General features: G+C 38.2%; 1 protein-coding gene across 3 annotated transcripts in view; it reads right to left on the bottom strand.

Moving 5' to 3' along the window:
- Positions 1-15,914, bottom strand: part of ANO6 (anoctamin 6) — a 196,743-nt gene that overhangs the window by 116,184 nt on the left and 64,645 nt on the right. For all 3 annotated transcript variants that reach the window (XM_030322381.1, XM_030322384.1, XM_030322383.1), the window contains one exon: positions 1,547-1,626. In XM_030322381.1, coding sequence (XP_030178241.1) covers positions 1,547-1,626 — 80 coding nt within the window. The remainder of the gene's footprint in view (positions 1-1,546; positions 1,627-15,914) is intronic.

The raw sequence follows: 15,914 nt of genomic DNA, 5'->3' as shown, positions 1-15,914 counted from the left end.
GCAAAGACTTTGCTGAGGCACGCCAATCTCAAACATCATCACCTACTAAAAGCTGTTCTTGAGAAAAATACTTTTATTTTTGCACAGGGAATCAGTGTGAACTAAATAGGTGTTTACCAAGCACATCGACACTTTATTGCACACAGCTCTTTTTAGACTACCTATAGTGTTTAAAGAGTACCAATAAGAAGCAGTTAGAAAATGAAACAAGAAAGGGCCAGCTCCACGAGTCTGTGCCAATTTCACATTCAAATGTGACATATCTGTGTCAATTCTGCTTTAGGGGCTCTAACTGTAGAAGTTAGAAAAACTGCAAAGTTGCTCTGCTACGTTAAGATACGGGAATATTGGTGAGCGTTCACAATTTTCCTTCACTGAAAATCTCATTGAATGTAACAGGGAAGTCATTGAATACTATGTCTTTCTATTATATCCAAGTGCTTTTCACAGTAGGCAATCTGCTAGTACACCACAGGAGTCCCACACTGTGAAATAAAGTGGCATTGTGGATATAGTTTTATGGGCGATCCCTTTTCAGTCCAGAGCACTGCCTAGTTTCCTTACTCTTGGTTCAATTGAGTAGGTAATCCATAAAGAATGAGTGAGAAGAGGAAAAACACATAATGAGTTCTTTTTTTGTGTGTCTTTATCAATAATACAATTGTGATCTGCCAATTACTAGAGTGGCGACCGTATATCACACTTTGAAAAGAAAGCAAAAAAAAAAAAAAAAAAGATTTTTGCATTGCTAACATGGTAGCTGAACCATTTACAGCAAGGGGCAAAAATAAGTAAATCTAGGTGGATCCTGGCATGCTTTTCCTATACATTTGGGGCAATAATATGGTACATGAGTCAGAGAAACACTTCTTCCCATCCCCCTCCTCAAATGAGCCTAATATAAAATCTATTTAGTAAGGACATTCTGCACAAGGCATCCTATGTGCTTAATTTTCTTTAAACAAGGCATTAATAAAACCACAGTAGCATCTAATAAGATTTTTAATTCCTCGAGGGTAGGAACCATGGCTAATCTTTAATGAGTCTAATTTAGTGAGAGCATTTAGTTCCCCTCTTGGTAGGAACAACCAATAAAATATTCCTAGCCCTAGAAGATACATCTATACAGGTTGTATGACTGTAGGCTCCAGAGTGAAATGGGAATCAGACTGGTCAATGCACCTATATGTGCTCAGTAAACACTGGTTTCCAGAGTTGCTAACAGCAGAAACGGATACCAAGGCTATTAACGAACGAAGGAGGAGTCTGGGCAGTAACAATGCTACTTTCCTGCAGAAAGAGTTCCCATTTGCTATTTACAAGCAGTATGAAGAACAAGCCTACAGAGCATGATGCCAAGGCACTGTATGTAGTTCAGTAACTTGTCCCCCAGAGAACTGGAGCTTTAAATACACAGCCACTGTAAGTGAGACAGTGCCAGATCTATGGGCGCCAAAGGCAAGATTTCACAAAAAACCCTTTTCTCCATTTTGTGAGAAATCTCTCGCTAACCAATTCAAATTTAAGATAGAGTAGGAGTACTTACAAATTCTGGGGTTTGGAAATCAGGCTGACTTTCCAGTGTTCCAAAACTGGAGACAACTGTCTGTTCAAGGTTTTCCAACACTAAAAATAAACAAATAAAGCATAACTTTCACTGGCTCATACACTTTTTTTTGCCTTTAAATCATCAGTACAGGCTTAACAACTGTATTTAGCATTTATTGCACACCTCTAAGTTTACATTATTTAACACTTTCAGTTATCAGGGACACTCAAAATCTTCAGTAGCTATTTCATCCACTGGACAAGGCCATGTTTCTAGGATACTCAGTCTTAAAAAGCTGTAGGCTCAATCTATGCAAAATCATTTACCTTCTACATGGAAGGACACAGCAACTATGTTTACAACTATGTCACAAAACTCTAGCTTAGGAACATTTCAGCCTGTTGATATTCTTTTTTCAACTACATCTCAGGGAACTGATGTGGAGTCATTTTGGGGTAGCAATTTTCTGTTTTAAAATCTGTTGAATAGCATGGATAGAAATACACTGGGAGCCAAATAAAATTTTCTAGTAGGGTATATCAAGAAAATGAAAAATAAACAGGTAAAATTAATTTTAGCAAAATGATTTCTGTAACTTGATATACCCAGATTAACATTTAAACATGTATTCAGGGGTAAAAAATAGTTTCAAACAGAGAGGGAGGCAAACCATAGAGAATCTAAATACAGAGAACAAACTGAGGTTGATGGGGAGGAGGAGGGGAGAGGGAAAAATGGGTGATGGGCATCGAGGAGGGCACTTGTTGGGATGAGCACTGGGTGTTGTATATAAGCAATGAATCACGGGACTCCATCCCCAAAGCCAAGAGCACACTGTATACACTATATGTTAGCCAACTTGACAATATATCAAAACAAACAAAACAAAACAAAAAAACATATATTCAAGAAGAGCCACTGGGTAGCTCAGCCAGGTAAGTGTCTGACTTCAGCCCAGGTCATGATCTTGTAGTCTGCAAGTTCGAGCCCCCTGTCAGGCTCTGTGCTGACCGCTCGGAGCCTGGAGCCTGCGTCAGATTCTGTGTCTCCCCTCTCTCTCTGCCCCTCCCCTGCTTGTACTCACTCTCTCTCTTTCTCTCTCTCAAAAATTATTAAATAAACATTAAAAAATAGCAAAAAAATAAACATGTATTCAATATAAAAATTTATTAGTGAAATAGTTTACGTTTTTTATACTAAGTGTTAGAAAGCCAATGTGTATGTTATACCCACAACACATCCTAATTTGGACTGGCCACATTTCAACAGGTTAACAGCCACATGTGATTAGTGGTCACTGCACCCTGTGGAAGGGATAAAGGAAGCAAATCCAGAAGCTGGGTTGTTCTGTGAGACACCGGTCTCACCTTGTCTACAAGTTCCTGATATAAATAAAAGGGACTGTTCCAGATGAAAAGATAAGGAGAAAACAAAACAACCATTTGCAGTGCATGCTTCTAGACTGTATCCTGGTTTAAACAGACCAGATATAGAAGACTTAAAAACAAATTAGAAAAATGTGAATATTGATTGTGTTGGATTATATTCAGGAATTATTAGTATTGATAAGTGATGAGGGAGCATAAGGCAGCCTAAGGGCAAAGTACAAGCTAACAGCAGCCACCCCCCACCCCAGGGGAGATATGGTGATATTCCTCAGGCACTCCTGGCTGCCCAAGGACAAAGGAAAGGAAAGGAAACAAATGGTTAACTGACAGAGATCACAGTCATGCAGGCCATGAGTCTCCATGACTCTCCACGAGTCTCCATTTGTCTCTCTACAAATGTCTTGGTAAATTATAAGAAAAAGGTAATCTTATCAATAGACTAATCTCCAGTAACCTGTAGACTCAGTTTCCTGGAGCCCCAACATCACCCTCCATAGTGATATGGGGAACAAAGGCAAGAAGGAAATGGCAGAAACCATTAAATTTCCTTATAACCTGCAGCCCACTGACAAATACTTCTGGCAGACAGAGTAAAACGTTTCTCCAGGAACCCCCTACCATCCTGATGTTAAGGCCTTACTAGAGGAAAAACAACCTTAGCTTGACAACAGCAAGGCCTGAGGTATCTTCCAGTCCTCTTTACCGAGTCCTCTTTACTGTATCAAAGTCCCTTTGGAAGCCTCCCTTTGGTCTTTACCTCTCTCAATTCCACAGTATAAAACCAGTCACTCTTCACAATCCCAGCACAGCTCTTTCTGCCCACGGGTCCTGTCCCCATGCTTTAATAAAATCACCTTTTTGCACCAATGACTTCTTCGAGGATTCTTTCTTGGCTGTCAGCTCTGGACCTCATTATCACCCCAAACCTCATCAATAAGTGTAACAATGTAATCTGGGCTATGTAGGAAAATGTTCTTAATTAAAAGAACTTAAATATTCTTAAATATGTAAATGTGTTTAAATAAACATTAAGCATTTAATTAAATAAATGTTCTAATTTATCAGCAGGTCTAGCCTCTTCAATAAATCAATCACATAAAAAAGGCAGAGATTTAAACAGCCAAAAGAATATAACTCCAATGTATGTCCCCCCCCCCCCCGCACATCACCAAAGAATTAAACTGAATTCTGAGGCTATCTACCTGAAGATAGCACCAGATTCCACAGGTTAAGGGCTTAGTCCCCCAAGACAGCCACCAGTAAGTCCCAGGTGGTTACCTGCCTGTGCTTCTGACTGAGCGGCTATAAATCAAAGGCTCCCACCACCCTCTTCTCAGGTTGATTAATTTGCTAGAGCGGCTCACAGAACTCAGAGAAACATTTACTTACATGTACCAATTAATTATAAAGGACACAGATGAACAGCCAGATAAAGAGGTACAAGGGCAAGGTATGTGAGAAGAGACACAAGGCTTCAGTGCCCTCTCTGAGGCCACTACTCTCCCCATACCTGTACACATTCACCAACCTGAAGCTCCCGGAATCCAGTCCTTCTGGGTTTTTACTCAGGCTTCATTACTTAGGCATGATTGATTGATCACTGGCCTTTGGCAACTGACTGAATCTTTCTTCTCTCACCTCCTTGGAGGTCAGAGGGTGGGACTGAAAGGTTCAACCCTCTAATCTTGTGATGAGTTCCCTTAGCAACCAGCCTCCACCAGGGGCTACCTTGAGGCTTTCCCAAAGTCACCTCATCAACATAACAAAAGGCACCGTTACCTACTTCATCACTTAGGAAATTATGTGAGTTGTAGGAGCTCTGTGCCAGGAACTGAGGAAGACCAAATATATATTTCTTACTATAAATCACAATATCACAAAAACCATTAGCAATATGGGATACTCAACTGAATCCTAATTTGGACAAGCCAGCTGGAAAGGACATATTTATCAAAAATAGGAAGACTGAGTATGGAATAAGCATTAAATTATGTTAAGAAATTACTTTTAATATTATGAAGTGTGATGTTAATCTTGGCTTTGTAGTGACTTTTTTTTAATGCATACTAATTTAAAAAAATCCACTAGAGGCTTTTGTGAAGGAAAAGGTTGAGTCCCTATCAATCCAGAAAAATTCCCTTCAGTGGCCCAAAAGAAACCTTAACCAGGAAGATTGATTAAAAGATTTCTAAGTGACTGTTTAACATAATCAAAACATCAGCCAACAATTCAGCTACCAAATAGTTAGGTTTGGCACATCATTAAGATGGCACATCTTAGGTTTGGCACATCTCAATATCTAGATTAGATTTCAGATTTACTCAGAATCTTGCCACTGTATCTGATCACTGTATACCTTTGCACTGGAAAAAAAAATGCCAGTAGATAAAGACAACATAAACAAGTGATTAAAAACTGACTTCATCACAGGATCCCTAAAAGTAAACCAAGGCAGAAACAAGAAACAGATCAGGTGAACCAAGGCTTACAGAACTTCAGGCAATGCCAGAATTAGGGTGCTTGCCTTTGAGAACCCTATGAGAACTATGGCAGTTACTGCACAGTCTGTCACACTTAGACAACTTGTACCATAGCAAACTGGTTTATTCCAACATCAGAACAACAGTGGTCCAAGATAATTACCTTCTTGAAAGCCGCCTCTAGAACTTGCTAAAATGTGTTTATACTAGTGGCTATGACACTCTTTCAAACTGGTGTTTTGCAGCTTGGTCTACATTGAGAAAAAAAGCTAACCTTTTTATAATATTTAGATATGGAAAAATTATGTATGTGGTATTTAGGATACATTGGTGTTTTGGGAGAGCCAGCAAGTCAATGAAACATAATAATGCAGATATTTTTTAAAGGAGTATTGTAAATCTGATGGAGTGATTGGACTTTTGCATCTTATCTGGATTACTTTACAATTAGATGCCCAATTTATCTATCAGGAATCTGAGGTCAAAAGATAGGATGGAGCTGCTATGGATTTTTCTTTTCTTTTCTTCCTTTTTCTTTTTTTCTTAAGGGCAGGCTTAAGAAAGTTTGCATTTGCCTAAAGACAGAGAAGAAACAAGATGTATTGCCCAGATGTTCTATCAAAGTAAAGGTATCTATGCAGTGTGAAAGGGTTTGTGAGAGAAAATATAGAACTATTTATAGTTTTAGCTATTCTGCTGGTAATGGAAACTAATAGATTCACTGGTTAATGTCAACACAAAGGAGAAACTGTAAATTTGAGTGAATAAAAACAGAAATGGCTTTAGTGAAACATCATCTAGGTAGAACAAAGATGCAGCTGCTGCTCTCGTGACCTAATACAGTGCTGAGAAGCAAATGATTTATGATGCTAATATGATAATTATACCTCCACTACTGAGGGCTCCCGTTACTGTTTGATAGTCTCATTTCTGGTAATCTAACACAGCTGAAAAAGTTCATTTCTCAGCAAAAATAGTCAAAATCAAGGTGACACTTTGAGGGCTTTTTGTGAAAAATAGGGCAGAATCAGGGAAAAAACATTCTAATAAGGTAAAAATGTTAATTTTATTTTTTTCCTTATGTCAATCATTTTTCATGCACTATTTTGAAATGTATCTTTAGTATTGTCACCATGACTCACTTTATACAACCGAAGTACCACTTGAATGGCTTTGTGATTAGTTCATTTAATTTCAAGCATGTGGAACATAAAAGTATGTTTTTGGGACCTCTATTGTACCTAACTTTCGTTAAAAAGTTGACTGGAGAACTAAAAACTAGTTATTCCAGTATCGTGAAAAAACGTTAGTCTTGACCTGTCAGTGGAATTTTGTATGGATGTACAATGAAAAGACAGCTGAAAGTCAGGTTCAACTGACATTCACTACGTTGTTTATAATTTTACACAGCCGTTGTGCTGTTAGGCCCTGGTGAAGAACCAGGCAAGCAAGTTTCCCTCTTCTTGAGAAAAAGAAATGGAGACATGATGAATATTAATTTTAAGCTAATTATAAGCTAGACAGATTTATGGAGTGCCAAAGGAATACTATGGAAAATACTATACACACACTTAGCAACTGGTTTGTGTAGGTACAAGTCAAATAATTGAGGGTTTGGGGCAAAAGAAACCCATTAAATTTCTACTTTTCCTAAATTTTATAATCACATCACAATTAGTTAAAAGCAAAAGAATAGCATATTTTAAAAACTATCAATACAGTTAGTAATAATAAGGTTAAAGCAATGTGGTCATTGGTGGTACCAGTCCTGACTTATTTGGCAGAACAAAATGAAGGGCCCACTATCTAGAAGTCTAGTCACATTAATGGGTTCATAACAACACAGTGGAAACCTCACCAGAAAGCTGCAATTCATAGGAGTATTTGTCTATCAATTAGAAGAAATGGAGTAACGAACACTTTTTATTTCATATGCAAAATCAAGAACTTCTACAGCAAAGCCAATTGGAGACTTATTTAAAGTGAGGGATAAAAGGAGCCATTATCTATAATTTTAAAACATAGACCATCTATTATTCATCAGAAAACACAAAAAAGCCTTTCAGGAAACTAATAAGTAAAAAACAAAGTGCCTGATAAGCGGTGCCCTAGCAATAAAAGTAATCAGAATTAGGCATTCAACACTTTATCTAAGAGGACAGGCATGGAAGTCAGTGGGTCTAAATGGTGATTCGCTGCCACTGAAAGGATCAGACACACAATGAACGTAAGAGAGACGGCAGATAAAAATAGATGAATCTGGTGCAAAGGGCACTGGACATGGTTTAAGGGGACAGACTGAGTTCAAGTCCTGATTCTACAATTTAACTACATTCCCCTAGCCATTAACTTAGTCTCAGTTTATTTATATGGAGCTGGTAGTAAAATTACTTTCCCTTGTTATCTCACGGGGCTGTGCAAAGGATACAAATGACAATTCAAAAGCATGTTGTAAAAAAAAAAAATACAGCAGCATATAACCATAAATTAAGTTCATGTACACAGACTCAGAGATATGAAAAAATGTAAACAGAAATCTCCTGAGTGTCTTATTTTGTGCCTGGCACTTCTAAATGTCTGATCTTATTTAATCCTATTTTTGTCTTTGTTTTCACAGATGATGAAAATTTGAGGTTATGAGTTGCCTAAAGTCAACTACCAGAATAGACCAGAAATGACACAATGAGAATCTGAATCTGTCCACTTCCACAATTGAACATCTTTTTGAATATACTGATTTGTCTCCTGGGCTGCTGTGAATAATTCCAAGGGGCTCACCACTGCTAAATGTAACCTGATAAGGAATTAAGATAGTATTGCACACATAAGTCAAATAAGTATTAACAAATAACAGACTAATGTATCTTAAAAACTAATGACAGAATAGTGAAATTTATTGATATAGCCAGCACAATTAGAACTAATGGAAAAGCTCCACAAAATAAGAAAACAGATACAATACTCAGGCAAATGGCTAAAGACAGGCATGTGTCAAGGATGGAACCAGGTGACAGGAGTACAAACAACAAGATGAAAAAAAAGTACAGAAACTGTCTTCAGGAATTCCACGATCTAGTCAATGTACAATTAAAGAAATATCAAAGGAATGGCCCATTCACCTAGAAAATGAGGATATATTCATACATCCTGATTGGGAAGGATGCCTAATGATGTGCCAGGCAGTCCTGTACCTGAAACTCTTCTCCCATTTGTCTAGAAGCCTCTGAAAACTGGTCTCAGCACATATCTGATATTTGACCTGAATGCTACTACCCAACCACCACTATTTTTAAAGTTAACTACACACTTGAGCCACCGTTTCCTATCACTTCATACTTTCCAGGTATTATGTGGACCCACCTCATCTTACAACCCACATCACCGTCATCCTGTGGTAGCCATAGTTGGTGCCCAGGTTCCAGTACCTCTTTCTCTGGCCTCAGTCTAGCGGGATCTACTGTATTTTGGTGACAATTAGGTAGGGGAAAATCTATTTCCCATATTATCCAGAGGTTGTAAGCCTGTAGCTTACAGACCCTGTTGTATTAAATGAGATTCTAAAATGAGGCCAAAGAGTCACCATAAATGAAAAGAAAGTTAATAATGAAACATAAAACATAAAGATAGAAGAGTTTCTTTCAAGGCTAAGATGGCTGTGTTTTACCACACAGGAGAGTAGACTTGAACTGTAAGACCTCTACACAGTATAACTCTGTGGCTTCAGGCACAACACTTAACTCTAAATTTGTTTTCCCCATCAATAAAAGTGCAAATTATAATTCCTACATCACAAGGTCATTGTAGAGAACAAATTAACTGATACATATATAAAAGTGACCTGAAAAGTGTGAAGTACTATATAAATATTGGCTATTATTATTTTTTTACTTCAATCTTTAATAAATTCTGGCATTCTTAACCTTGTTAGGCACCAATTTTTCCTCCTCACTTTTTATCTGGACTATTTGCTTTTGTTAATAATAAAATAAATTCAAGTGTAAAAAAATATAACATTAATTCAGCAAATATTTTTTTAATGACCTCAATGTCCTATGCACTGTTGGCTACTACTTACGATGAAATGAAAAGAGATAGGACTCAGGAAATGTTTCCTTATTTTTCCGAATCTGGATGGATCATTTTTTTTTTTACCCCAGTTTATTACTGGCATTTCCACTCAATGATGGTAATATTTTAATGGGGGAAAAAATGACATTATCCTCAAATCATTTCTGCAATGCAATTTCAAATTCAAGTTGATGGTTTCTATTAGAGTTCTATCTTTCCCCTCTTAAGGCAAAAGTGCGCTCCCTCGCTCTCTTGTACGTGCTCTCCCTCTCAGATGATTAGCTGAAGGGGAAAGAAAAAGAGGCAAAGGAAAAAAGTCATTCATGAAGATGCCAAGTTTGTTAGGGTAAGCAAATTTTGACTCTGTTTGAAACTCAGTCCTATCCATCAGGTGATTTAGAAAATTACTACATATTCTTCCTACATTATGGTAAAAATGGCCTTGTTCTGAAGGTTCCCTCTGTTGGGCTTGCCTTTTCTGATTAACGTATTGTATTGGCATCAATTCAACTGCCTAAGCCAGAGCGGGAGCCATTCTTCACTTTTCTCTTTCCGTCACTTGACGTTTGGTGGGTCACCAGATTTTATCCTTTTTATACTTAACCTCATCCTAAGGATATTCTATCCTAAGGATATACACATCCTTTCACCCTCTCCCTGACCCATATACACATTTTATCCTTTCTTTACCTTTTTATTTCAATGTCACCATTTATGTACCAAGTTAAGTTACTTGCCTCGACTTCATGCTCCTATAGTACTTTGCATTATCTAGTAAAACCCGTCAGACCACTATAGGTGTCCAAAAACTCAACTGCTGATTATTAAAATACAGTATTTTTCAGTTGGTCCTCTAGACTATGGAAGAGAGAGAAATAAAAATGAGTGATTATAAACAAATTTGCAGCTTACACTGAACAAGGTATTAAATAATCACATAGTAGTTACTCATTCACAATTGGCCACCACCACAGAAGACAAAATCTGGGGAAAACATAGGGGTCCACCCCCCCCCCATCACAGTGTATGGTCCTGACTTGTTTTTCTTCACTACTGGACCATGAGCTCCTAGACGAAAAGTCATGGTCTTATTCTACTTTGTCTCCTCAGAATTTGAAACAATACCTAGTATATAACAGAGGCTCCATAAGTGAGTGAACCAATAATGGAATGAATTATAAACTCTTTGTCATTCTAGAAAAGTTACTAGTGTTCTTCAATTCTTCAGAATGTAATATAATTACTTACATAATGATAAAAGAGTTTTTGCACTTCCAGAAACATATTGCACTGGGCCACAGGGAGGTATGTTCACACTCAGAGCAGGCTAATAACATACTGTCCCTCCAAGATAATATTCTGCAAATATTTTGATGATATTTATGAAAAGGAGGATCTCTGCCTCTCCTCCAACCTGCCCACTGCTCTAGCAATGCATCAAACAGGAATTTGCTTCTTCCCACAGGACAAGGGACTCCACAGAAAAACAAAAGAGGGACAAAGGGTGATGATTCAATTTCAGAAATACCAAACAAAAGCTGTGCTGTCTAGCTAACAATAGGTTTACAACCTATTGGAAATATGTACGAACACCGCTACCCCACAACGGAGTCCCCAACCCTTGGACACTTCACTTCCTGGTTCTTCCCCTCTCTGTTTCACAGGCTTATTTTCACGGGCTTTAAAATAAGCAGGCACCAAAGAACCGAAGTCCCTGCGTCACCTCACAGGAAAGTACATTTATTCCAATCAGACTACTTTTTGCCTTACATGGGCATAGGCAACTTCCGGGCAAGGCTGTCACCTCTGTAGTACTCAGCCAATGAGGGGAGGCTTGCACACTAGGAGATATATTGTCTGCTGTAACTGCCCCAAGTGTGCCTATCATCAGACACCCGCTCTTGCAAGAACACTGATTAAGCCTCACTTCACTGTGCTCCAAGTCTCCATGTCCCTTCTTTGGTTGGGTCGGTGGACTTATTTCTCACACAGTTCAGTGAGGGCATCTGATGCTAGGGCATCTCACCCTTCCAGCCCTATCCTGGTGGCAGCCCTAAGGATTTCTTCCATCGACACATATTATTATTATATTATCCCCGAGAAGAGCTCTGATAAGCATAATTTTCTTCGTCTTGTTATATTTCTAGGATTAGTGTTTTAGCTCCTCTTATGCACTGCCTCTCCCTGTTCCCACAACCCTCCCTCAATAATTCAGCCCCAAAAATATACCTGGAAGTTAAACTTGTCTCCTTTTGGAGAGCTGGGAACAATCATCACATTATTCATTCTCACATCCCACCCAGATTAGCTAATGCTTTTACAGAAAAGCCCAATGTATGTCACAAACCTCTCAGATTCCAACTCATTAGCTCCTTTACCATCTTAAAAAATTTTTATTGTAGTAACATACAAAAAACAGAAAAACTGCCATTTTCACGATTTTTAAGTGTACAATTTTGTGGCATTCTGTTCACAAATTGTGCAACCATCACCGCTATTTCCAACACTTTTTGTTAATCACATCAGAGACCTCTGTAACTGCCAAGCAGTAACTCCCACTTCCCCCTGCGCCCAGGCCATAATAATGTCTCATCTACTCCTGACCCTATGAATTTGCCTCCTAGATATTTCATGTAAGTGGAATTATATAATATTTGACCTTTTGTTTCTGGCTTATTTCACTTAGCATGATGATGTCAAGGTTCATCGTGTTGCAGCATGTGTCAGAAATTCCTTCCTTCCTATGACTGAATATTCTACTGTGTGTGTGTGTGTGTGTGTGTGTGTGTGTGTATGTGTGTGTGTAATAAACCACATTTTATTTATCATTCCTTCATCTGTTGATGGACACTTGGGTTGTTTCCACCTTTTGTCAATTATGAATAACACTGCAGTGAACAATGGCATACAAGTATCTGAGTCTCATTTTCAGTTCCTCTGTGTATATACCTAGTAATGGGATTGCTAAATCATATAATAATTTTATGTTTAGCTTTTTGAGGAACCACCAAATTATTTTCCACAGTGGCTCTACTATTTCACATTCCCATCAGCAATGTATCTACTTTATTGTTGCTCATGATTTGGGTGTCATGTCTAAGAATCCACTGCCAAATCCAAGGTCATAAAGATTTACCCCTGTTTTCCTCTAAGAGTTTTACAGCTTTAGCTCTTATATTTAAGTTGTTGATCCATTTTGAGTTAATTTTTGTATATGATGTAAGGTTGAGTCCAACTTCATTCTTTGTGCATGTGGAAATCCAGATGTCACAACATAATCTGTTAAAAAGGTTCTTCTTGGTGCGCCTGGGTGGCTCAGTCGGTTGAGCATCCGACTTCGGCTCAGGTCATGATCTCACAATCTGTGAGTTCGAGCCCCGCATCGGGCTCTGTGCTGACAGCTCGGAGCCTGGAGCCTGTTTCTGATTCTGTGTCTCCCTCTCTCTCTGCCCCTCCCCTGTCCATGCTCTGTCTCTCTCTGTCTCAAAAATAAATAAGAACGTTAAAAAAAATAAAAAATAAATAAAAATGCGAACCAGGAAGAACACCAACCTGTTAACAATAAAATTTAAAAAATAAATAAATAAAAAGGTTCTTCTTTCTTCACTGAATGTACTTGGCACACTTCAAAAATCCATTGGCTGTAGATGTATAGATTTACTTCTGGACTGGTCTAGATGTTTACCCATATGTTATTACCACACTGTTTTGATTACTATAGTAGCATTGAAGTAAATTTTGAAATCAGGAAATGTGAGTCCTCCAACTTTGTTCTTTTTCAAAATTGTTTTGGCTATTCAGGGCTCCTTACAATTCCATATGAATTCAAGTCAGCTTTTCCATTTCTGCAACCTTCACTATTTTAATAAATACTTTTTTAAAAATGTAGACTTAAGAACATGAGTAATAATCATATAACTGAAGAGTGATTTTACTTAATTTTACCAATTTGATATTGTTTTTTAAAAGCTTGGCTAAGACAGTTTATGTTCTATAAAGGACAAGTGGTATTAATTATAGAAATATGTTCCAACAATTGGAAAGTTCCAATCTTGGAAAGCTATTACTGTCACTTCACAGTTCAACTGGTCTCCTCCTAAGACCCTCAGGGTTCCCAGCTGAATGCTACCCTAAGTTTGCAGTTAGTTATAGTTCAGCTAAAACCTGGTTCTAGTCACTGACCTGTCAGTTCCCAGATTATAGTGATTATACATGCCCTGGGGATCAAAGAAGATACCCCACTTAAATTTCTATTGTCCTTAAACTTAAAGCACATTGAGTTGTAACTCCACGCTTAACCTACCAGAGTAGGTCTGATTTCAAAATCAGTTTCTGAAGCCTAGGAGGGATAAGAACATATAAATGCAAGAAAAAAAAAAATATAGGTCCATACACCCTTATCCAAAATCTTTGATGCCCAAACCACTGTGTTTCAAAATAACCAATATGTATACACTATATGCACTCTCAGTGGGATCTGGGACAGCACCCCTTACTCAAACAAAGTCATGTTCTGCAGCCAAAAATATGAGCAGTCACTCTAAATGGGATAAATAAAATATATTAACAGTCTCATGCTGGTGGAGGTCGGGTTTCTCCACCAAATGAGTTCAGATCTGTCAGGTGTTTGTTTCTGAGTATAGCTGACACACAGTGTTATTATCTGTTAGGTTTTATAACCAAATGAATTACCAAAAAATTTCTTTTCAGCACTTAAGTTTTTTATATATTTTGAGAGAGATACAGAGAGATAAAGTGAGGGGAGAGGGGTTCAGAGAGAAAAGGGAAAGAGAGAGAGAATCCCAGGCAGGCTCTACACTCTCAGTGCAGAGCTGGATGAGGGGCTCAAAACCATAAACCACGAGATCATGACCTGAGCTGAAGTTGGACGCTTAACCAACTGAGCACCCAGGTGGCCCTCTTTTCAGCACTTTTTAGATTTTTGAATTCTAAATAAGGAACTGTGAAATTTTAACTATTAAGAATGTATTTAGCACACAAAACAGAAGAACTCAAAACCTGATTACACAGCTTGTCATATATACACAGAGCAAAAGGCTTGCAACTGCCTGAGAATTAAGGACTAGGAAGAATCCCATGGGTGGCCATCATCTGTCATCATCTCACAAGTTGAACGTTTACCAAATCAGTATCTTCCCAGTAATCGGCTACAAAAAAAAAAAAAACTCAGAAAGTGAACCTTAACTTTGCATAAAAGGAAAACCAGGATTTAAATTATCAAATTGACAGAAAATAATGACCAATACCTAGTATTAGCAAAGGAGCGTGGAATACATACAGATTTTGCTAATGTCAGGTCGTATGAGTTTCTGGTTGGCAATTTGGCAAATGTAGCAAAACCTTTAATATTAGTCATACTCTTTGCCTTACAATTCTATCTCCAGGAAACAATTCTTGCTTAAGTCAATGAAAATATAGCTACTGATAATATATAGTGCAATTATTTAAAATAATTTTGTAGAAAAATATTCACACAAAATTCTAACAATGTACTTTAATGTTGGGGCGCCTGGGTGGCGCAGTCGGTTAAGCGTCCGACTTCAGCCAGGTCACGATCTCGCGGTCTGGGAGTTCGAGCCCCGCGTCAGGCTCTGGGCTGATGGCTCAGAGCCTGGAGCCTGTTTCCGATTCTGTGTCTCCCTCTCTCTCTGCTCCTCCCCCGTTCATGCTCTGTCTCTCTCTGTCCCAAAAAATAAATAAACGTTGAAAAAAAATTAAAAAAAAAAAAAAAAAAAAGCAGACTATAAAACTGCATTTAGGGGCACCTGGGTGGCCCAGTGAGGTAAGCGTCCAACTTTGGCTTAGGTCATGATCTCACTGCTCATGGGTTCAAGCCTCATATCAGTCTCTGTGCTGACAGGTTAGAGCCTGAAGCCTGCTTCAAATTCTGTGTCTCCCTCTCTCCCCGCCCCTCCCCTGCTCACATTCTATCTCTCTCTGTCTCTCAAAAATAAATAAAAACGTTAAAAAACATTTTTAACTGCATATAGTATATGCCGAAAGAATTCAAAGCAGGAACTCAAACAAATATCCATATACCCTGTTCACAGCAGCATTATTCACCACAGCCAATAGGTGAGAGCAGACCAAGTACTCACCTGCACATGAATGGATAAACAAAATATTCAATGCAGTACTATTTAGCCTTAAAAAGCAAATTCTGACACATGCTCCAACATGGATGAATCCTAAGGACATGATGCTAAGAGAAATAAGTCAGTCACAAAAGAACAAATACTTATCTGATATCCCTAGAGTAGTCAAATTCAGAGACGGAAAGTAAAACAGTGGTTGTCGAGGCTAAGAGGAGGGAAGCATGGGGAATTGTGTTTACTGGGTATAGTGTTTCAGTTTTCTATAATGAAAAAATTCCAGAGATGGATGCTAGTGACCGTTGTACAACAGTGT

The sequence above is a fragment of the Lynx canadensis genome, chromosome B4 (genome assembly GCF_007474595.2).
Source record: "Lynx canadensis isolate LIC74 chromosome B4, mLynCan4.pri.v2, whole genome shotgun sequence".
In the NCBI taxonomy this organism is placed as follows: domain Eukaryota; kingdom Metazoa; phylum Chordata; class Mammalia; order Carnivora; family Felidae; genus Lynx; species Lynx canadensis.
This window is presented reverse-complemented; position numbering and strand designations above follow the sequence as displayed.